The following is a 22709-nucleotide window of genomic DNA, read 5'->3' as shown; positions in this document are numbered from 1 at the left end:
TATGTAGTAATGACTGTATTCATTTGTCACTCAGCTTTCCTAGGATCTGAAGGGAAAACATAGAAAGGTAGAGACACATCCGCAGTGTATATGGCTGCCCAGCAAGGCAGATTTATCATTCAGGATGCTAGAAAAGATGGGTGGAAGACCGTTGAAGATATGTAGTGATGGCTCTGCTCATGTATCACTCAACTTTCCCAGGATCCTGAACGGGAAACCTCGAAAGGCTGAGACACATCCCCGGCGTATATGGCTGCACAGCAAAGCAGATTTGTCATTCAGGATGCTAGATAAGATGGGTGGAAGACCCTTGAAAGATATGTAGTGATGGCTGTGTTCAATGGTTACTCTACTTTCCCAGGATCCTGAATAGCAAACATACCTAGCGAGACTGAGATATATTCCCAGTGTGGATTGCTGCATAGCAAGGCAGATTTATGATTCGAGAGGATGGAAAAGCTGGGTGCGAAACCACCGAAAGCTATGTAGTCATGACTGTATTCATTTGTCACTCAGCTTTTCCCAGGATCTGAAGGGAAAACATAGAAAGGTTGAGACACATCCGCAGTGTATATGGCTGCCCAGCAAGGCAGATTTGTCATTCAGGATGCTAGAAAAGATGGGTGGAAGACCCTTGAAAGATATGTAGTGATGGCTCTGCTCATTTATCACTCAACTTTCCCAGGATCCTGAACGGGAAACCTCGAAAGGCTGAGACACATCCCCAGTGTATATGGCTGCCCAGCAAGGCAGATTTATCATTCAAGATGCTAAAAAAGATGGGTGGAAGACCCTTGAAAGATATGTAGTGATGGCTCTGCTCATGTATCACTCAACTTTCCCAGGATCCTGAATGGCAAACATACATAGCAAGGCTGAAACACATTCCCAGTGTATAACAAGGAAGATGTGTCATTTAGAAGTCTGGACGGCAAACTCCAAACGACATGGTGGCCGCATTCATTGTTACTCAACTTTTCCAGGATCCTGAATGGCAAACCTACATAGCAAGAATGAGACATATCCCAAGTGTATATTGCAAGGCAGATTCATCAATCAGGATGCTAGAAAAGATGGATGGAGACCCCTGAAAGACGTAGTGATGGCCGTATTTATTCGTCATTCAACTTTTTCAGGGTCCTGCAAACATACCTAGCAAGGCTGACACCCCCCCCTCCCCCCGCCCCGCCCCAGTGTATAACAAGGCAGATATGTCATTCAGGAGGATGAGAGAGCTGGGTAGCAAACTCCAAAAGAGATGGCCGTATTCAATGTCATTCTTCTTTTCCAGGATACTGAATGGCAAACAAATCTAGCAAGAGACACACCCCCTGTGTATATGGCGGCATAGTAAAGTAGAGTTATCATTCAGGAGGCTGGGAAAGCTGGGTGCCAAACCCCTGAAAGATATGTAGTGGTGACTGTATTAATTGTTACTCAACTCTCCCAGAATCCTGACTTGCAACATACCTAATCAAAGATGAGACACAGTCCCAGTGTATAACAAAGCAGATTTGTCATTCAGGAGGCTGGGAAAGCTTGGTGATGAACCCAGAAAGAAATGTAACGATGATCATATTCATAGTCACACTGCTTTCCCAGAATCCTGAAAGGCAAACAGGCCTACACAGGCTGAGCGACCTCTTTAATAGCAGCTGTATTCTTTGAAACTCAGCTTTCCCAGAATCCTTAATAGCAATCATGCCCAACAAAGCTAAGACACCTCCTATTATTATGAACTCGGCAGATTTGTCTTTCAGGAGTTTGGAAAAGTTGGGTTGCTGCCCCTAACGTGTAATGGTGACCATATTCACTTTCATTCAGTTATGGGGGGGCGTCGTTTTGGTTGTCACCCAGCATTCCTAGACTCCTGAATGGCAAATATACCTGCATATGTATCACTACATAACATGGCACAATAGCCATAGCAATAGCAGTCAGAAAAAGCTGGGTGGCAAACCAAGGATGAGCTGTATCAGCATCAGATGTCATGTAGCTTTTCTTGGATCCTGAGAGGTAAACACAGCAATGAAAGCAGAGACACATCTCCTGTGTATGTATCGCTGTGTAAGAAGGCACACTTGTCATTCAGTAGTCTTAAAAAGCTGGGTGTGGTGAAACGAAAATAGCTGTCACCCAGCTTTCCCGGGTACAGATATAAACGGTTCAATAGTATTGATATCTGGTGTAGAAGTTTTGCTCCCCACCCCCTTCCTGAATAGAATAGATATGACATGTTGTATGGCTAGAAGGGCCCAGACTGGGGTGGGCTTAGGGCCCGGAGCTGCCCCCCGCACCAGCTATTTCTACAACCGCCTGCCAGGTGCATGTTTTAATTGGCCCTGTCCGGAGCGGGATCTAAATTTAGCGTCGGCTTGTTGCCTTACCAAAATAAACGTAAGCTGGGGGGCGGCATGTGCCACGTGAGGGGAGAGGGTCTTATAGGAACAATTCAGGGCCCCAAAACATTAACCTGAGGCTCTGGTATTGGGGGGGGGGGGGGGGGTTGCATTATGGGTAATTCCCTTATATAACACCACTATGGCGTATCTCCCAAATTACACAGCAAAGAAATAGGGACAAACTTTGCGGCCATAGCAAATTTACACATGCCAAGATGTGCCCTGAAATCTGCCCAGTCCCGCCCATTCTCCTTTGACTCCGCCTAATCCCACCCTGTCCCTCTGAGGCCCCCTACAGTAATAGTGTGTAATATACAGTTAGGTGTCCCCACGTAATATGTTGCTCCATAGTGCCCCCACACAGTATAATGGCCCCCACATAGTATAAAGCCCCCTTAGTACCCCATATTACATTATAGACACCATAATACCCACATACGTTATAATGTGCCATTAATGTCATTGTGCAGTATAATGACTCCATAGTGCCCCCCACACTTATATTGTCCCCATAGTGCCCCACATAGTATATTGTCCCCATAGTGCCCCACATAGTATATTGTCCCCATAGTGCCCCCACATAGTATATTGTCCCCATAGTGCCCCACATAGTATATTGTCCCCATAGTGCCCCCACATAGTATATTGTCCCCATAGTGCCCCACATAGTATATTGTCCCCATAGTCCCCCACATAGTATATTGTCCCCATAGTGCCCCCACATAGTATATTGTCCCCATAGTGCCCCACATAGTATATTGTCCCCATAGTGCCCCACATAGTATATTGTCCCCATAGTGCCCCACATAGTATATTGTCCCCATAGTCCCCCACATAATATATTGTCCCCATAGTCCCTCACATAGTATATTGTCCCCATAGCCCCCCACACTTATATTGTCCCCATAGTCCCCCACATAGTATATTGTCCTCCTAGTCCCCCACATAGTATATTGTCCTCCTAGTCCCCCACATAGTATATTGTCCCCATAGTGCCCCACATAGTATATTGTCCCCATAGTCCCCCACATAGTATATTGTCCTCCTAGTCCCCCACATAGTATATTGTCCCCATAGTCCCTCACATAGCATATTGTCCCCATAGTGCCCCACATAGTATATCGTCCCCATAGTCCCTCACATAGTATATTGTCCCCATAGTGCCCCACATAGTATATTGTCCCCATAGTCCCCCACATAGTATATTGTCCCCATAGTCCCTCACATAGTATATTGTCCCCATAGTCCCTCACATAGTATATTGTCCCCATAGTCCCCCACATAGTATATTGTCCCCATAGTGCCCCACATAGTATATTGTCCCCATAGTCCCTCACATAGTATATTGTCCCCATAGTGCCCCACATAGTATATTGTCCCCATAGTCCCCCACATAGTATATTGTCCCCATAGTCCCCCACATAGTATATTATCCCGATAGGGTCCCCACATAGTATATTGTCCCCATAGTCCCTCACATAGTATATTGTCCCCATAGTCCCCCACATAGTATATTATCCCGATAGGGTCCCCACATAGTATGATATCTCGATAATACCCTCCATAGTATATCACCCCCAATGGCATTAAAAAAAACAACTAATACTCCCTTCGTCCCATTTCCCCAAAGTAGAAGTAGTGACACCACCACCCCTGTCTCCAAGCCTCCGACCACATTAGCATCGGGTGACTGGCTCCCTGCTCCTCAATTTTATTTAACTCTGTGTCCTAAAAATTAACCTGTTCTAAAAGAATCTCCAAAATACAGGCACCCCAGGACCTCAGACATGCAAAATACTGAGGACTAGCAAGTCTCACCCTTAAGTGACCAAAAACATCTTCTTGCGTGTAGTTTCTGGTGAAGTTCTACACCATCGTCCAAGACCTTACATCAAAATCATGACCCAGCACAACTCCGAGATATACAAGGTTAGAACTCATCACCCAAACATGCCAATTTTGGCTGGAGTGGTCAACCATCTCATCTGTGGTTGGTGGCCCATTCCCTAAAAGATGGCCATGCATGAGATAATGTCTAATTGTCCATGGGGTTGTACACTAGAATGATCCCACCAAAAACATGGCAGACCAGACTGACCCACCAGGGCACTAAACCAAGTGATCGACCAAAGCCATACACATGGAGATTCAACTTGGTCCATCACATTTCTAACCAAAATACGTCTTGTCAGTCATGGTCAGATGAAATCTATGACACTAAAGGACAAATGGTAGGTGGGGCCCTTGCGGCATTACACAACCATGTTTAATAAAAAAAATTTGACCAGTTTGTCCTCCCGTCGTTTCCTCTTCTTTGAGTTGGCATGGACCAGGACTGACAAAGATCAAGGCTTCAGCTGTCTCTCCCGGGAAACCGGTTGATCATTAGCTTTGTTGCATGAGGTGGAAGCAAACTATGGCCATTACTCAATGACTGCAGAAAGAAGACCTTCATCAAACTTGTTTGTAAGGATTTTTGTTCATGGGGTGAATATTTTTGAAAACCCATTTTTTGGTCAAGTGATCAAAAGGTGCCTGGTGAGGTCCTATTTTCCAGATGGACTACCTTGTAGGCTTCAAAGAAGACACTGTAGATGAGGACTTACTTACAAGGTTCTTAATAGTTCAAGGATTGGACAATATTGGGCAGAAGACCCCAGTGATGGTATCATTTTAGGTCCCGATTGTGTTGCTGATGCCCTCATCTGTTGTGTGTGAAGGACAGATTGGTTTTAGATCCAGTCCTTAAACTGACAGCCACCGAAGCTCTCGAAATCCTTGTAGATACACAAAGACAGCTGCTTCTGAAAGTCCCGGATTATCACTCTTATGGAGGAGGACAGGAAAAAAATTGGACTGGGATGAACACCGGCTGTCTTTGAAATATATTTCAGGTGGACGGAGATTGTGTTTTTCCAACCTTGCCAGAGGACACATCACCCCACAACATGAGCTCCATAAAACATTCGCCATAGTAAGTCTGGTCTACAGGAATATCATGGGTACATGCTTGGTGACTTGGTAGCTTTGTAGAGTCCTCCAGTGGATCTTGGTTTGACCCATTTTGGTTGAATTGTTTGGCCAATTATTCAATTTGCATAAATAATCTGACAGTCGGTTCTAAGCCTGGGTAAGATACTTAAAGGGGGGCACCTCAAATTTTTTTTTTTTGAGCAAATATGTGTGTCTCCCTTGCTATAATGACAGATGACAAATGATGATAAGGTTCTCTGCTGCCTTCTTCGTGTTATAACGCTGTCTTGAAGCTTGTGCTTCCGATGACCTGAAGAAGTTCACCGGGCCTCAGAGATGTTGTCAGTGCCGGCCCCTCCCTCTCCCATTAACAGCCATAGGTCTTGGCAGAGGGCCAGGGAACCCTGTTGTCACAATGTTTACATTGTTACAACAATATTGGGATTCTATGCAAAGCCATTAACCCTTTGCGCTACAAATTTTTTGGGTAGTGATCCCATAGTTATGGGTACTAAGTGCTCTAATTAAGTAATTATGTAAATGAGGGTTCTTGTGGCTCCTCCTTCTAGCTGTGCGGACCAATCCTTCTTAGATTTTCCTCGTTTGATTTTTTTTTCTTTTTTTTCTTTTTTTCATTAAAGGGATCCTATCAGTCAGACACAATTTTTTCTAGGTACCACGTCGGAATAGCCTTAAGAAAGGCTATTCTTCTCCTACCTTTCGTCGTCTTCTCCACGCCAACTACAATCCCAGTTCTTGTCGGTATGCAAATTAGCTCTCTTGCAACACTGGGGGCGGGCCCGAGCGCTCAAACAGCACTAGGGGCGTCCCCAATGCTGCGAGAGAACTCTCTCCAGCGCCACCTCCATCTTCGTCAGCAGCGTCCTCTTCAGCCTCTTCTTTGGGCGGTGGCTTGTAACTTCTAGACTGCACATGCCCACAGGCCACAAGAAAATGACCGCTTCCAATACTGTGCAAGCGGCCATTTTCTCGTGGCCTGTGGGCATGCACAGTCTGCTCTGCCCGAGGCCTAGAAGTTACAAGCCACCACCAGAATAAAAGGCTGAAGATGATGCTGCTGAAGAAGATGGAGACGGCGCTGGAGAGAGTTCTCTCACAGCATTGGGGACACCCCCAGTGCTGTTTGAACGCTGGGGCCCACCCCCAGTGCTGCGAGAGAGCTAATTTGCATACCGACACGAACCGGAATTACAGGTGAACGATGAAAGGTAGGAGAAGAATAGCCTTTCTTAAGGCTATTCCGACATAGTACCTAGGAAAAATTGTGTCTGATTGATAGGATCCCTTTAAAGGGGCACTACACTATATTGGGGGAATACACTGTACTGTTTATGGGCATAAGGGATCATTATATGGGGATATTGTGCTTTATGGAGACATACAGTAAGGGGTCATTATATGGGGGCATTAGATGGCACTGTACTGTATGGGGTCATAAGGGGGATGCAAGAATAAGGGTTTGCTGTATGAGCGTATAAGGGGCCATTATATGGGGACATAAGGGGGCCATTGTACTGTATGGGGGCATTATATGAAGGGTATAAGGGGAATGTTTTACAGTATGGGGTCATAAGGAGGACATTATACCTTATGGGGGCATAAGGGGCCTTAGGTATGTGGGACATGTCAATTATAGCTGAAAAATTCACAATATAGAAGGTTACAGAACATTTACAGCGTTCCAGCAGGTCACCGTGGCAAAACTGACCCAATTTCGGTTGCATTTTGCTTCGGGGCCTTATAGAAGAAACACTGCTGGGCATGAGTTGTGCCACAAAGGTGCCCACTGAGGTTCTGTTGCACAACGGCCCACACAGACCTGGAGTCACCCGTGGGCTGAACCAAAATGTGTTGGATGACAACTTCAGCAGTACTACATCTGTTTATCACAGTACCGTAAGGTCAGAGCTACACAATAACACATTGTGACTTATTGTTGCTCAACTGCTTTTTTAGGCCGGGCCTATAAGGTGACGTGTTGCGGGACAAAATCCGTGTACTAGTCATGTAGAAGTCGCGTGACTAAAACAGTTTTACTAGATATTATTAGGCACCTTTATGCCATAAAAACAAAACCCCTAGTAAAACGGCACAAATGCAGTTTTTCTCTAATTCCACCCCATTCTACATTTTTTTCCACCTTCCCAGTATATCGTACGGAATATTAAATGGTACCATTGTAAAGTACAATTTGTCCTGCAAAAAATAAGCCTCTCGTATGGGTTTGTGAGACGAAAAATAAAAAAAAGTTATAATTTTTGGAAGGCGGTGAGTCAAAAACAAAATCAAAAAATGTCGGGAAGGGCTCAAGTCAGGTGACAAGAGTCGTCATGTAGTTGTAGCTTAAAGATATCGACCCGGTTACTTTTCACCGATCTTGAGTTTCCTCCTGTATAGGGTCCAGAAATATGACAAGTCTAATGGGCCAACAAGGTTGCCGGTGATTACATAATCCCATGTCTTGTAAGCTTCTTGATCTCCCAAAGTAAGCAAGGCCTTTGTTATGAGAGAGCCCGGTGTTTTCATGGTAATCTACATCTGCCGGGCCCCCCCTCCTCCCCAGCCCCATGACATCTGGCCACATGTTGATCTGGAAGGAAATACTTCCCAAGTCTTCAGAGAGCAATTTGCTTGACAGAAACAGAGTTTGGCCAAGACAACTCCTCTTCCCAGCTGCGGACCCTCTAGTGTTCAGCAGGTGGACGTAAAGGGTGCCCCTAATTTTAATGCTTTACGTTCCGTTCCCCGTCCCTTTCCCATAGCGCGGCCTGCCTCAGTTCTTTGATGCATAGAAAATTATGGCAGCAAATGGTTTATATTAGACCAAGGTCAAGACAAGTCTGTGGCAAGCGGAGCTTAACTTCTGAGTCCCCAGTGCAGGTGAAAAAAGAGATATATGGAAGAAGGGGTGGGGGGGAGGGCGAGCAGATGTTTCCGATGGAAGAACATGATTTTTTTTTTTTTCTCCCTTCCTAGTTATAACATCTGAGTTCGGACATAAATCTGCAGCGTTTCCCTCTCAGCCGAGGCGAGATGAGGATGGTGAGATGAGTGGAACGCATTCATGCGATTTTATGGTACGCGGCGGGTACGCGGCCTGATGTTTAGGAGGTTCGCCCGACACCAGGGGGGTTATGTGTGGGAATCTTTAATTTTTCCAATTCCCAAAAAAAAAAAAAAAAAAAATTAAAGAGAGTAATGATGTCACCCCAAAATTGTGTCAGCTGGAACTTCAACAGATGGACGCGGTCGGTGCCAAAGAATGTGAAAATAATGAGAGATTAACCTAAAATAACATTTCTAACCTCAGGAAGCCTGGGAGGAATTGGGTTCATGTATATGGCAGTGTACGCGAGGCTGGGAGGAATTGGGTTCATGTATATGGCAGGGTACGCGAGGCTGGGAGGAATGGGGTTCATGTATATGGCAGAGTACACGAGGCTGGGAGGAATTGGGTTCATGTATATGGCAGAGTACACGAGGCTGGGAGGAATTGGGTTCATGTATATGGCAGGGTACGCGAGGCTGGGAGGAATTGGGTTCATGTATATGGCAGCGTACGCGAGGCTGGGAGGGATTGGGTTCATGTATATGGCAGGGTACGCGAGGCTGGGAGGAATGGGGTTCATGTATATGGCAGAGTACACGAGGCTGGGAGGAATTGGGCTCATGTATATGGCAGTGTACGCAAGGCTGGAAGGGATTAGGGTCATGTATATGGCAGCATATGCAAGGCTGGGAGGAATTGGGTTCATGTATATGGCAGAGTACGCGAGGCTGGGAGGAATTGGGTTCATGTATATGGCAGCGTACGCGAGGCTGGGAGGGATTAGGTTCATGTATATGGCAGTGTACGCGAGGCTGGGAGGGATTGGGTTCATGTATATGGCAGCGTACGCGAGGCTGGGAGGAATTGGGTTCATGTATATGGCAGGGTACGCGAGGCTGGGAGGAATGGGGTTCATGTATATGGCAGAGTACACGAGGCTGGGAGGAATTGGGCTCATGTATATGGAAGTGTACGCGAGGCTGGGAGGGATTAGGGTCATGTATATGGCAGCATATGCAAGGCTGGGAGGAATTGGGTTCATGTATATGGCAGAGTATGCGAGGCTGGGAGGAATTGGGTTCATGTATATGGCAGCGTACGCGAGGCTGGGAGGAATTGGGTTCATGTATATGGCAGTGTACGTGAGGCTGGGAGGGATTAGGTTCATGTATATGGCAGTGTACGCGAGGCTGGGAGGGATTGGGTTCATGTATATGGCAGTGTATGCGAGGCTGGGAGGAATTGGGTTCATGTATATGGCAGAGTACGCGAGGCTGGGAGGAATTGGGTTCATGTATATGGCAGAGTACACGAGGCTGGGAGGGATTAGGTTCATGTATATGGCAGTGTACGCGAGGCTGGGAGGAATTGGGTTCATGTATATGGCAGCATACGCGAGGCTGGGAGGGATTCGGGTCATGTATATGGCAGCATATGCAAGGCTGGGAGGAATTGGGTTCATGTATATGGCAGCATACGCGAGGCTGGGAGGGATTCGGGTCATGTATATGGCAGCATATGCAAGGCTGGGAGGAATTGGGTTCATGTATATGGCAGCATACGCGAGGCTGGGAGGGATTAGGGTCATGTATATGGCAGCATATGCAAGGCTGGGAGGAATTGGGTTTATGTATATGGCAAGGCTGGACATTTCACACTCAGAAATCTCTGCGACGAACAGTCAGTTCCAGATGAAGTTGTTTCTGCACCAAGTGCACAGATTAAACCCTGTTCAGATATATAGGACAGTTGAAGAAATTTCTATAACATCTGCAGTTTGTGAACTTAACCTAACATGTCAGCTGTGTGTATATATTTCTGCAGTTTTGGCAGTTTTCCCCTCTGCAAGCTATATCTCTAGTATGCAGTTCTCCCTGAGCTGGTGGTTGGTGGCTACCTGCTATTTACTACACACAGTGAGTAGAGGAGAATCTGCTCTATAGGTATCTCTCTGCTACTCAGAAGTAGTTGCAGGATATAGAGAGAAGTATATTTCTAGTGTGCATTTCTCCCTGAGCTGGTAGTTCGTGACTAGTTGATATTTACTGCACACAGTGAGTAGAGGAGAAACTGCTCTATAGGTGTCTCTCTGCCACTCAGAAATAGCTGCAGGATAATGCAGGACATATAGAGAGAAGTATATCTCTAGTGTGCAGTTCTCCCCAAGCTGGTGGTTCTTAACTAGCTGCTATTTACTGCACACAGTGAGTAGAGGAGAATCTGCTCTATAGGTTTCTCTCTGCCACTCAGAAGTAGTTGCGGGATAATGCAGGACATAAAGAGAGAAGTATATTTCTAGTGTGCATTTCTCCCCGAGCTGGTGGTTGGTGACTAGCTGCTATTTGCTGCACACAGTGAGTAGAGGAGAATCTGCTCGATAGGTTTCTCTCTGTCACTCAGAAGTAGTTACAAGATGATGCAGGACATAAAGACAGAAGTATTGACATGTACTTGGGTTGTGATAGAAAACTCCTATTCAGCTCCAGTATCAGACTAAGGCTACATGTACACAAGCATATGCATGTAGCCGGTCCATGGATAGCACATGGATGAATTTGGTGCCTCCATGGACCCATTAATTTCCTTCAGTGAGCCCAAGTCACAAAATAGAAATGTACAGGACCTGCCCCAGACTCACAGCCTATGATAATACACAGGTGTGTACACGGGGCCCTTTATTCATTTATGCAATGTTTGAATGACTATGAAGTGCCTATTTACCAGAGCGCCACCTATAGGATCCTATTAAGTTTCTTTAGCAAAAATTTGTGTGTGTGGTGGGTTAATGCAAGGATTGCTTAGCGTTGAAATGTCCCTTACCTAAGGATTCAGTATTTTCGGATGGGGATGTTAAGCCTCTTCCCTCATTCCAGCATCTGCAATAGGACTGCAGGAGCTCCTGGCATTGCTTGGATGTCCTGGAGGCCCCACAGAGGGAAGAGAAGACACCAAATGTTAAGGGCAGACTGAGGGCGCTCTGGCTAGAGGGCCATAAAGGTCATAGCCTCCTTACTACCCTGCAATTGCTTGACCAGAATTTACCTCCTTGACTTTTTGTTCAAATTTTTGCAGCCCTTATTGCTTACCTATGAGCGTAATTTACCTAATTTTCCAAAAATTTCAACTTTGTGACGTCAAAATTTTGGTGGTTCACAACCCACGAACTATTATTATACTCTGGGGTCTCTTCCCACCACAGAGTAAGTGAAGGCCCAGGGCAGGTGCAGAAACATATTGAACACTAATACTCACCTCTTCTGGGCTCCCCATGAGATCCGGTGTTCTCTCCTGTGCGTCTTCTGGCCTCCTTGGTGAGATCAGTAGCCCCAGATCACCGTTGAGGCCTATTGATTTGGCACATGGGGTGCGACAACACTTGTGAGGCACCAGAAAATAATAGCAACACATCCAGTTGGGACCGAAGTCGTGGACAAAATTAGTCATTTGAGGTTTGGCCAATTCTACTGTGGATGGCTATATAGTCACTGGATAACAGGCAGGATGGGATCGGCAGAGGGGAGAGGTGGATTAAGCGGGTAACGGTTGAGGATGAATTGTATGGGTACAAAAAAGTTAGATGGGAGGCCATAGAGGAGGATGTTGCAGTAGTCTAGGTGGGAGAGGATGAGGACATGGACTAGGATTGAAGAAATATATAAGATATATGGTGTACTGGGGAGTTGGCGCAACTCTTCGTCTTGGTGTCTTGATACCCAGTGCCCATTTTTATAGGGCAACCTAGTAAGAATATTAGCACTAAAAGTGCTCACGTGCCACATATGAGTAGCAAGACAAGACAGCCCACTTGACACGCGCAACTATGGGGAACCATAAGATATATCAACTCGCAGTTTGACCCAGTCCCCAGTAGTTTATCATAATCATCTCGCTGACCCCCTACATTGAAGGCCCCGTTTTGGTCACTTTTCAGTTGTGTACTATTATGGGCTCCGCACAATATGGCAGTGATGATAGGAAAGTGGTGGAGCTACATCACTCACTTCAGCCTCTTGTGCCCTGCTAAGTGGTGCTGTGTATACGTTCCAGGCTTTGCACCCGTCAGCGCACAACATGTGCACCAGGCAGCTTTCACAGCTGAGCGGTATTAGCAATGCATTCCTCTACGTGACAGGCCAAACGGCACAGTTAATACCCTGAGCTAGTGAGAGTCTCCCAGAGACAGATGGGAGGTAGATTGCCAAATCTGCCATCTAAGGCAGGACACATATGAAGCACACATGCTGTATGGCCGCACCAATACCTCAAATGTGTCAAGACAATTACTGCTAACTAGATATGCATCCTACGTCCAACCCGGAAGGGGCATGAAAAATGTTTTGTCCATATGTGACGGCAATTGTAAGGGTCAGTGATTCCTAAAACACATGTCCTGAGCGTGAAAAAAAATTAGAAGAATATCCAAGGTCACACCAAATATTGATGGGATTTAGAGTTCGCTTTTCTTAATTTCGTTTGACAGCATTTCCCCTGCCTAAAACTTTTGCAATACCATCTACTAAATGTCCTCTGAGGTGAATATTGTAGGATCCAAAACATAGTCTTCCATATCAGTCCCTGGAATATGCTGCATCTCAGTAAGTCCTATCAGGTGTCCAGAAAACCCCAAAACACCTCTGAAGGAAATACTGCCATACGAGTCCAGTCAAAGTTTTGGCCGACCAAAACAGCTCCTGTGTCTTGAAAAAGTTAGTTGCTCTTTTTGTTAATATGTGGTCTTCATTGAAAGTTTAAGAAACAAAAACAGTCCCAAAAAGTTGACGTCCACTTATCCATCATAAGGACTCGAGAGGATTTACCACCGGAGCTATGACTTCACTACAATGGCCAATGACATGCTACGACTGAATCTCAGTCCTACACCCGTCCTTCTTGGCCAACCCTTACTATTCCTCCTTGAACTTCAAGAGGCACTTGAAGAAGACTTGGGCAGCCAGCCAGTCTCCATTGAAAAACTGGCCATTGGCCAGTTAAAGGATAGCGGGTGTACATGGCATGAGGGGGAATCTATCACAAAAAGTTACTGCCAAGTTGCTGAACAGGCACGGAAGCTGAAAATTGAGCAAGGAAACTGAGATGTTGAACGGAGATAGGGGGATCTGGTCTTGGGGCTGTAATAAAAAAACTCTGTGGTCGAGGCGTTCGTAGAGGAAATCTATATATATGTACAGTATGTGTGTGTTTTGCATCTTATCCAAAAATGAGACCGAAAAATAAGACGTAACCTTAATAAAGTTTTATTGTGACAGGTGGAGGATGAACCTGTGAGGAGTGACCATCCCGGATGATTTGAATGGACTGGAATGGGTAGGCCGACCACTAGACGTTGCCTCTCAAGATCTACAGACAGTGTCCTCTTCAAGACCGTGCTTCTGCTCATTTTCTGGGATCAAGGTAGGACTGGAAAATTTTAATTTCCATTGATGGTCTTTGGGCAATGTGGACGCGAACTGCGCCATGACTAACAAGTAGAGCTTAGGTGGTTTCCATCTTCTGGTGCTCCATTGATCACAGGGACAAGTCCATACGGGTGGAGACGATAATGAAGATTTATTCATAGTATTATTAATTTTTTTTTTCTTCCCGTACAGTGGATGCGCAGTGTAAAATTATGAAATGTAACACGGACTATGTTGCCGCCACAAAGATCCCCCACAACAACGCTGCCTTCTGCAATGCCTTACGTGCGTATTCTCAATGCACTCGTAATACAGCCCGGACGTGCCGCGGAGACCTGGTCTACCACACTGCAGTGCACATTATCGAGGATCGTATGATTCAACACAACTGCTCCAAGGTGGGGCCCACCACGCCTCCAAGACGCCAGCCACCGCAACCCCTTCCGGAGGGTCCTGTGAAACAGGCCTGTGATTATGACAAGGTCTACCGTGAAAAGCATGAGACTGATCCCAAGTATGTGCACTGTGGGGTTTTTGGGGATCCCCATGTGCGCACTTTTAGTGGTGACTTTCAAACGTGTAAAGTGAATGGCTCGTGGCCTCTTCTAGACAATGAATATCTGTTTGTCCAGGCGACCAGCACACCGCTCCACCCTTCCTCCAATGCAACAGTTACCAACAAGGTAAAAGTCATGGCAAACCAGTTCAGACAATGGTGTTTGGGAGGAAATGGGAGCAGGGATATGGGATAACGTATAAGCATCATGTACATTGCACATATAACAAATGCCCAATACAGTGCACTTAAAAAATACCGCCATACTGTAGTAATAGAGAGTACCACTATACAGTACTCATAAAGCCTCTATTAACAGCATCATCTCAGTGCTCCACTCAATATCACCATCCCGACCAGCACAGTGTCCCCTGTCTCTTCCCTTGTACTACAGTGGCAAAAACTTATACTCACCTCTTCAGTCTCCAGCTGCTCTAGTGACAAAACCTACACTCATCTCTTTCCACCCCTGTACTCCAGTGCCGAAAAACCTATATATACTTCTTCATTTCCCTGCCACTCTTTTCAAAAATCTATACTCACCTCTTCAATCTGCTGCAGCTCCAGTGTGAAGCCCTATACTCATCTCTTTTATCTCCTGTCATTCCAGTGCCAAAAGCCTATACTCACCTCTTCAATCTGCTACGGGCTAAGGCTCCCATGCGTAAACCCTATACACATTTCTTCAATCTCCTATCACTACATGCCTAAAATTTATACTCATCTCTTCACTCCTCTGTACTCTGCCAAAAACCTACACTCACCTCTTCAATCTACTAAGAGCTAATGCTCCCATGCGTAAACCCTATACACATTTCTATAATCACCTGTGACTATATTGACGAAAACCTATACTCAACTCTTCACTCCCCTGTACTCTAGTATAAAATAACCTTTACTCGCCTCTTCACTCTCCCACACTCGAGTGCCAGAACCCTATAGTCACTTCTTCAGTCCCCCACACCGTCAGTGTTACCATTTGTGTAACTATCATGTGCCATACAATGCTGCAGCCAATCATTGGCCTCAACCTCTTTGGCCAATCATTGGCCTCAACCATGATGCCGGTATATAGCAAGTGACCACTGAGACAAGTGATGTCACGGGAATGATGCATGTGATGTCATAGCTGCAGAAAGTGAGCAGAGATCAGTTGGGACTACTGGAGTAAATATCCAGGGACAGAGGTATTGGGTATATTAAATTTTAACACGCCCGATCCTTTGGCTTGTGGCATGTTCCCCTTTCCCTATGGAAAGCGGGCATTTGGTGTGGCCACATAAGGAGTTTGAGCTTTGACGGAGCCGGAAAGCCTTCTACTATGTTGGTTGTCTTGACTGTACATTTCTGTCCGACACTATTTTGGGGCAAGAAATGTTGTATAAAGGGGGGTCAAAACTGAAAGTTAAATATGGCGCCATATTTAATATAATTTACCACCGTATTTTGTTCTTGTTTTTAAGCTAACTATAATCTTCAAGAACATGAAGCAGTGCATTGACCAGAAAGTGTACCAGGCCGAAGTTGGCAACGTTCCAGCAGCTTTCGATGATGGTTCCGTCAATGGCGGCAGAAGAGCAGGTGGCAGCAGCCTCACCATTCATGAGAAGGAGCCTGGGAAGTACATAGAGATCCACGCTGCTTACATAGGCACCACCATCCGCGTGCGCCAGCTGGGCAGGCAGCTGTCATTCTCTTTACGTATGGCCGAGGAGATCTCTCAAGCGTTCCGGGAAGAGCAGGACTTGCAGCTCTGTGTCGGTGGCTGTCCATCTAGTCAACAGATCTCCAGGACTAAGGACATCAGTAGGACTCACTCTCTGAGCATAGAGAGTGCCAGATCGCTGTGTCGGGAGAGACTGTCCATAGAAGACTTGTATTTTGAGTCCTGTGTATTTGACTTGATGGTGTCAGGGAATGCCAATTTGACGGGCGCAGCTTACCACGCCTTGGAAGATGCCAAAGATTTTCACCCGGAGCCGGGAACGCTACATATATTCAGCAAAGCTGAGAATGGACCGGTTTTATCGCTGTTACTCGTGCTCTTTGTCGTTGGGAATATAGTTCTATTTACTTAAATCTTCCAAAATGGAGGACAAGAGGTAAAACAGATAGGCGCGGCCTAGACATAATCCAACCCAAAGCATCTCTGCGTTTTACAGCCTTTCTATATATAACATTGGTTTTGGCCTATTTACATTGTTTTCTCCGTACGTATACAGAACTTTCGAAATTCTGCCGGTCACCCTTGGAAACAGACACAGATTTATGTCAACCGTGTGACCTGAAAGCCTTAACTGTGTATTACATGAGTTCTCTGGGAGACGGCAAAACATGGCTGCTTTCTTCAAGAAAGAGCTCACTTCCTCTTCTAAGGAAGTGACATCATTTCCGTTGGTCACATGGTTAGTCCCATTCCTTAAAGGAGTTATCCATGGTTTGAAGCCATGGCTTCTTTCTTTCAGAAAGAACTCACTTCCTCTTCTTAAGGAAGTGACATCATGTCCGTTGGTCACATAGAAAGTCCCATTTCTTAAAGGGGTTATCCATGGTTTGAAGCCATGGCTTCCTTCTTTCAGAAAGAGATTCACTTCCTCTTCTAGTGAAGGAAGTGACATCATATCCATTTGTCACTTGGCCAGCTCAGACCCATTCCTTAAAGGATTAGACACCACGGCAGCTTACTTTCAGAAAGATCTTCCTCTTTTCCTCTTCTGAAGTATTGACATCATGACCATCTGTCAAATGGCCATGCTGCAGCTCAGGCCCATTCATTGGACTGGGATTGAGCTGTAGCATGGTCATATGACCAACAACCATGATGTCATGTCCTGAGATGAGGAATTGTTAGAGAATTCTTCAAAATCCCAGACAAAAAAAACAAAATGTCCTCCACAAAGTTACCAGCACCTGCCACTAGACGACACTCCCTACAAACTATGTTACCCCCTAAGTTAGGGTAGGTACAGTATATAAGGAAAGTAGTCAGCACCTAAAAACGTATAGACTCAGCCTTAAAGGGGATCTCCATGACTAAAATATTGATGACCTATTCCTTAGGACAGGTCATAACTATGGTCCAACACCCAGTACCACTACTGATCAGCTTTTCAAAGAGATCACAACATTTGGATGAGGGCTTCGGCCTCTTCATTACTTACTAAGCCCAGTGCCTTACATTGTATAGGGGCTGTACTTGGTATTGAAGCTTAATAACCAACATGGAGACCATGACCATGACTTTTCTGCCCAAATGACACAGGCCTTCTCCCAAGCATCTTATTGTATTATTTTGTGTACCCAAAGGGTGTAATAACCCCAAAGCTGAGTAACCTACCCCTAAAGTTCTTATTTTGTCAGGACAGCTATGTACTAAGACATATGGATTTGTTCACGGTTTATGTCCATGGTCTCAGTGAAATAACAGTCATTTTTGGGAAACTGAGCTCCTCGGGGGCGGGACTTAGCTCAGATATGCTTTACAGAATAAAGGGAAATGCAATTTATGCCAAGCACTTATACTAAGACAAAAACATTATTCTTGTATATTTGGTGATGTGAGCAAGATTTCTATTAGATTGTGTATTATTGAAAAAAGGTCTTCATGTAAATGTCGAATAACTCGCAGACAAGTTGATTCATACAATTCTAATTGTCAAAGATGGAGTTGCTTGCCTGCAGTTCACCTACCTGTATAGTCTTTCTTCTGTTATGTAATTCACAGTTGAACCACTAGGGGGCAGCAATGTCCAAGTGATTTCATAGGCCAACATACCTCTGTAAATACGTGAAAATTGTCTATAAAGTTCTAATATATTGAAGTAGAGAAGGGACTACTTATATTTTTGAACTGTTTTTATATTAGACCGGTTGAAAAGAGGGATTTAGTTTTGTATAAATGTAGACGTTTTTGTGGTTGTGTATTATTTTGTGCTGACTTGTAAATAATAGTAAATCTATTTAATGCAGAGAAATATAAATATATATATATAAACCCGAAAACATCATTTTTTTGGATCTTTTTTATTGTCGTCATAGTGTCTATAACCCAAGGCCAAGTCTACACAGCGGGTACTTACCCATGATGGTGGAGCAGTGCTCGGGGTAGGACATGAGGGATGGCCGACACCACAGACACACATTGGGAATCCCTCAGGCAGTGGCGTAACCAGGAATAGCAGGGCCCCGTGGCGAACTTTTGACATGCCCCCCGACCGACGCTGAAGACCTCGACCAAGACACCCCTACTGCCGACCCCCCCGAGAGCGCACTTCTGCACACACTATAATACCCCATACTGGCCCCAGTACACAGTATTATGTCCCCATACTGGCCCCAGTACACAGTATTATGTTCCCATACTGGCCCCAGTACACAGTATTATGTCCCCATACTGGCCCCAGTACACAGTATTATGTCCCCATACTGGCCCCAGTACACAGTATTATGTCCCCATACTGGCCCCAGTACACGGTATTATGTCCCCATAATGGCCCCAGTACACAGTATTATGTCCCCATACTGGCCCCAGTACACAGTATTGTGTCCCCATACTGGCCCCAGTACATACAGTATTATGTCCCCATACTGGACCCAGAACTCACAGTATTATGTCCCCATACTGGCCACAGAACTCACAGTATTATGTCCTATACTGGCCCCAGTACACAGTATTATGTCCCCATACTGGCCCCAGAACTCACAGTATTATGTCCCCATACTGGCCCCAGAACACACAGTATTATGTCCTATACTGGCCCCAGTACACAGTATTATGTCCTATACTGGTCCCAGTACACAGTATTGTGTCCCCATACTGGCCCCAGTACATACAGTATTATGTCCCCATACTGGCCCCAGAACTCACAGTATTATGTCCCCAAACTGGCCCCAGTACACAGTATTATGTCCCCATACTGGCCCCAGTACACAGTATTATGTCCCCATACTGGCCCCAGTACACAGTATTATGTCCCCATACTGGCCCCAGAACTCACAGTATTATGTCCCCATACTGGCCCCAGAACACACAGTATTATGTCCTATACTGGCCCCAGTACACAGTATTATGTCCTATACTGGCCCCAGTACACAGTATTATGTCCCCATACTGGCCACAGAACTCACAGTATTATGTCCTATACTGGCCCCAGTACACAGTACTATGTCCCCATACTGGCCCCAGTACACAGTATTATGTCCCCATACTGGCCCCAGAACTCACAGTATTATGTCCTATACTGGCCCCAGTACACAGTATTATGTCCCCATACTGGCCACAGAACTCACAGTATTATGTCCTATACTGGCCCCAGTACACAGTATTATGTCCCATAGTGGCCCCTGCACACAGTATTATGTCCCATACTGGCCCCAGTACACAGTATTATGTCCCATAGTGGCCCCACTACACAGTATTATGTCCCATACTGGCCCCACTACACAGTATTATGTCCCCATACTGGCCCCAGTACACAGTATTATGTCCCATAGTGGCCCCAGTACACAGTATTATGTCCCCATAGTGACCCTGCACACAGTATTATGTCCCATACTGGCCCCACTACACAGTATTATGTCCCCATACTGGCCCCAGTACACTGTATTATGTCCCATAGTGGCCCCAGTACACAGTATTATGTTCCCATAGTGACCCTGCACACAGTATTATGTCCCCATACTGGCCCCAGTAACCAGTAACACAGTATTGTGTCCCAATGTGGACACCCATGAACAATTATTATACTCTGGGGTCTTTTCAGACCCCAGAGTATAATAATCGAAGACCCAGAGGGATACAAACATAACAAACTACTGTTACTAACCTATCTGCCAGGATCGGTAAATATATAGTGTTCATAACAGCCTATTAAAAAAAAAAAAAACACAGCGGTAGCGGCTGTCGCCGGGCCCTGTGGCAGCTGCTACCACTGCCACCACGGTAGTTACGCCCCTGCCCTCAGGTTTAAAACCTGATGTGATAGGACCAAACTTCTTCATTAGAGATTCTGAAGGGGCCAGCTTCTGGTTCTGAAGATATCAGAGAAGTGGTGATGGCTGTCAGCAGAGATTGGTGAACCAGTGTGAAAGTTTGTTACAATTTTTCCAAAAATTTATAATTTGCCCGAATCCAAAATTTTGCGGGTTTGCCCAACACAAATACAGCAATAATTGATAGCTATTAAGAACAAATCAGGTTTGTTCCGACTTTTTGAAAAATTTCGAGTTCAGCCAAATCCAGAATTTTTGGGTTTTGCCTGGTAAAAAAAAATATTATACTTTGGGGTCTCTACGGGGAAGGTGTAACTCCTACCTTTGATGAGTTCTGCCACTTCATACGCTGTAGGGTTGAGTGATCGGGATCGGAAAAGATCAGATCCCGATCAGTGATCGAGCAAATTTCACGATCGTGATAAAGATCGTCTGGAAAATGATCGGAAATCGGATTTTGAAATCTCAAGCTCGGCTCAAGTCCAAAAGTAATTTTTCCCATAGAGAAACATTGACTAGGGTTGAGCGATCGGGAAAAATCAGATCCTGATCAGTGTTTGAGCAAATCTCACAAAATGAAAATGATCGGAAATCGGATTTTAAAAATCGATCCTGAAATCTCAAGATCGGCTCAACCCTATACGCTGTTTTTTCCTCGAGCATTCTCAATATCAATACCCCCCCATGTGACCACTGAGTTCTAATCACAGGCTGTGAGATACAGACCATATGTTGGCCATATTACCTGCACCGAACACTGAGCAGGGTCCTGGACTCCGAGCATTAGAGCCATCTGAGATTCTAGCAGTCTCTTCATCCTTGTGAATCCTGTTTTTAGCTTGGGATAGTAGTCCAGGGGAAGACAGGGACTATGATGTTTGGATTCTGTGTGCGGTCCAGTTCATGTAAATGCCCCGATGCAGCATGTACAGTATGTATGATTTAAAGATCAATTAACTTATTGTGGACAACCAGTAAAACCTACACGTGAAATCCGCACAGGTTTCTTTAGTGAGGGATCAATGATATCTACAGTAATGCGGATATGGGATTACTAGAAGCTTGAGACTAAAGGCGGCTGCACACCTTCAATCACTGTCCGTCGAATGTTGGTTGACTGACAACTATTCCTCCCAATCCCTTCCACGTTCAAATGTGTGCTCTCAATAGGGAGAGGAATTTAAGTGTCTATCAGACACCTCTGGTGGTAGCTTACCTCCCTTCAGAACAAAAGGATTGGAAATATGAAAACACAACACTGACTTGATAACAGATGTAGTGAGAAGAGTTACATATACATTGAATGGTGACTATAGATGGGTGAACCTTACAGGATTTGTTACGGGTGGCTCGCGTCCAAGATTTGTTTGGGGAAGCCATGAAATTTATAATGAAATGGATAGTTCCTAGGAACCTATCTATAAATCATAGTATATAACACTGTCAGGGCTCCTAGGAACCTATCTATAAAACATAGTGTAGAACACTGTCAGGGCTCCTAGGAACCCATCTATAAAACATAGTGTAGAATACTGTCAGGACTCCTAGGAACCTATCTATAAAACATAGTGTAGAATACTCTTAGGACTCCTAGGAACCTATCTATAAAACATAGTGTAGAACACTGTCAGGGCTCCTAGGAACCTATCTATAAAACATAGTGTAGAACACTGTCAGGGCTCCTAGGAACCTATCTATAAAACATAGTGTAGAACACTGTCAGGGCTCCTAGGAACCTATCTATAAAACATAGTGTAGAATACTCTTAGGACTCCTAGGAACCTATCTATAAAACATAGTGTAGAACACTGTCAGGGCTCCTAGGAACCTATCTATAAAACATAGTGTAGAACACTGTCAGGACTCCTAGGAACCTATCTATAAAACATAGTGTAGAACACTGTCAGGACTCCTAGGAACCTATCTATAAAACATAGTGTAGAACACTGCCAGGGCTCCTAGGAACCTATCTATAAAACATAGTGTATGACACTGTCAGGGCTCCTAGGAACCTATCTATAAAACATAGTGTAGAACACTGTCAGGGCTCCTAGGAACCTATCTATAATACATAGTGTATGACACTGTCAGGGCTCCTAGGAACCTATCTATAAAACATAGTGTATAACACTGTCAGGGCTCCTAGAAACCTATCTATAAAACATAGTGTATATCACTGTCAGGACTCCTAGGAACCTATCTATAAAACATAGTGTATATCACTGTCAGGGCTCCTAGGAACCTATCTATAAAACATAGTAGAATACTCTTAGGGCTCCTAGGAACCTACCTTTTTTTGT

At 45.1% G+C, this 22709-nt stretch overlaps 1 protein-coding gene across 1 annotated transcript in view; it reads left to right on the top strand.

Moving 5' to 3' along the window:
* HJV (hemojuvelin BMP co-receptor) overlaps positions 1-18384 on the top strand; it is a 28701-nt gene extending 10317 nt beyond the window's left edge. Inside the window, exons 2-4 of the mRNA XM_075283180.1 lie at positions 13713-13857; positions 14055-14545; positions 15882-18384. Of these exons, the coding sequence (XP_075139281.1) occupies positions 13767-13857; positions 14055-14545; positions 15882-16496 (1197 nt within the window). The 5' untranslated portion in view covers positions 13713-13766 and the 3' untranslated portion in view covers positions 16497-18384. The remainder of the gene's footprint in view (positions 1-13712; positions 13858-14054; positions 14546-15881) is intronic.
* Positions 18385-22709: the final 4325 nt, after the last annotated feature.

The sequence above is a fragment of the Leptodactylus fuscus genome, chromosome 7, assembly GCF_031893055.1.
Source record: "Leptodactylus fuscus isolate aLepFus1 chromosome 7, aLepFus1.hap2, whole genome shotgun sequence".
Taxonomy (NCBI): Eukaryota; Metazoa; Chordata; class Amphibia; order Anura; family Leptodactylidae; genus Leptodactylus; species Leptodactylus fuscus.
The sequence above is the reverse complement of the archived record's forward strand: the minus strand, read 5'-3'. Positions and strand labels throughout refer to the sequence as shown.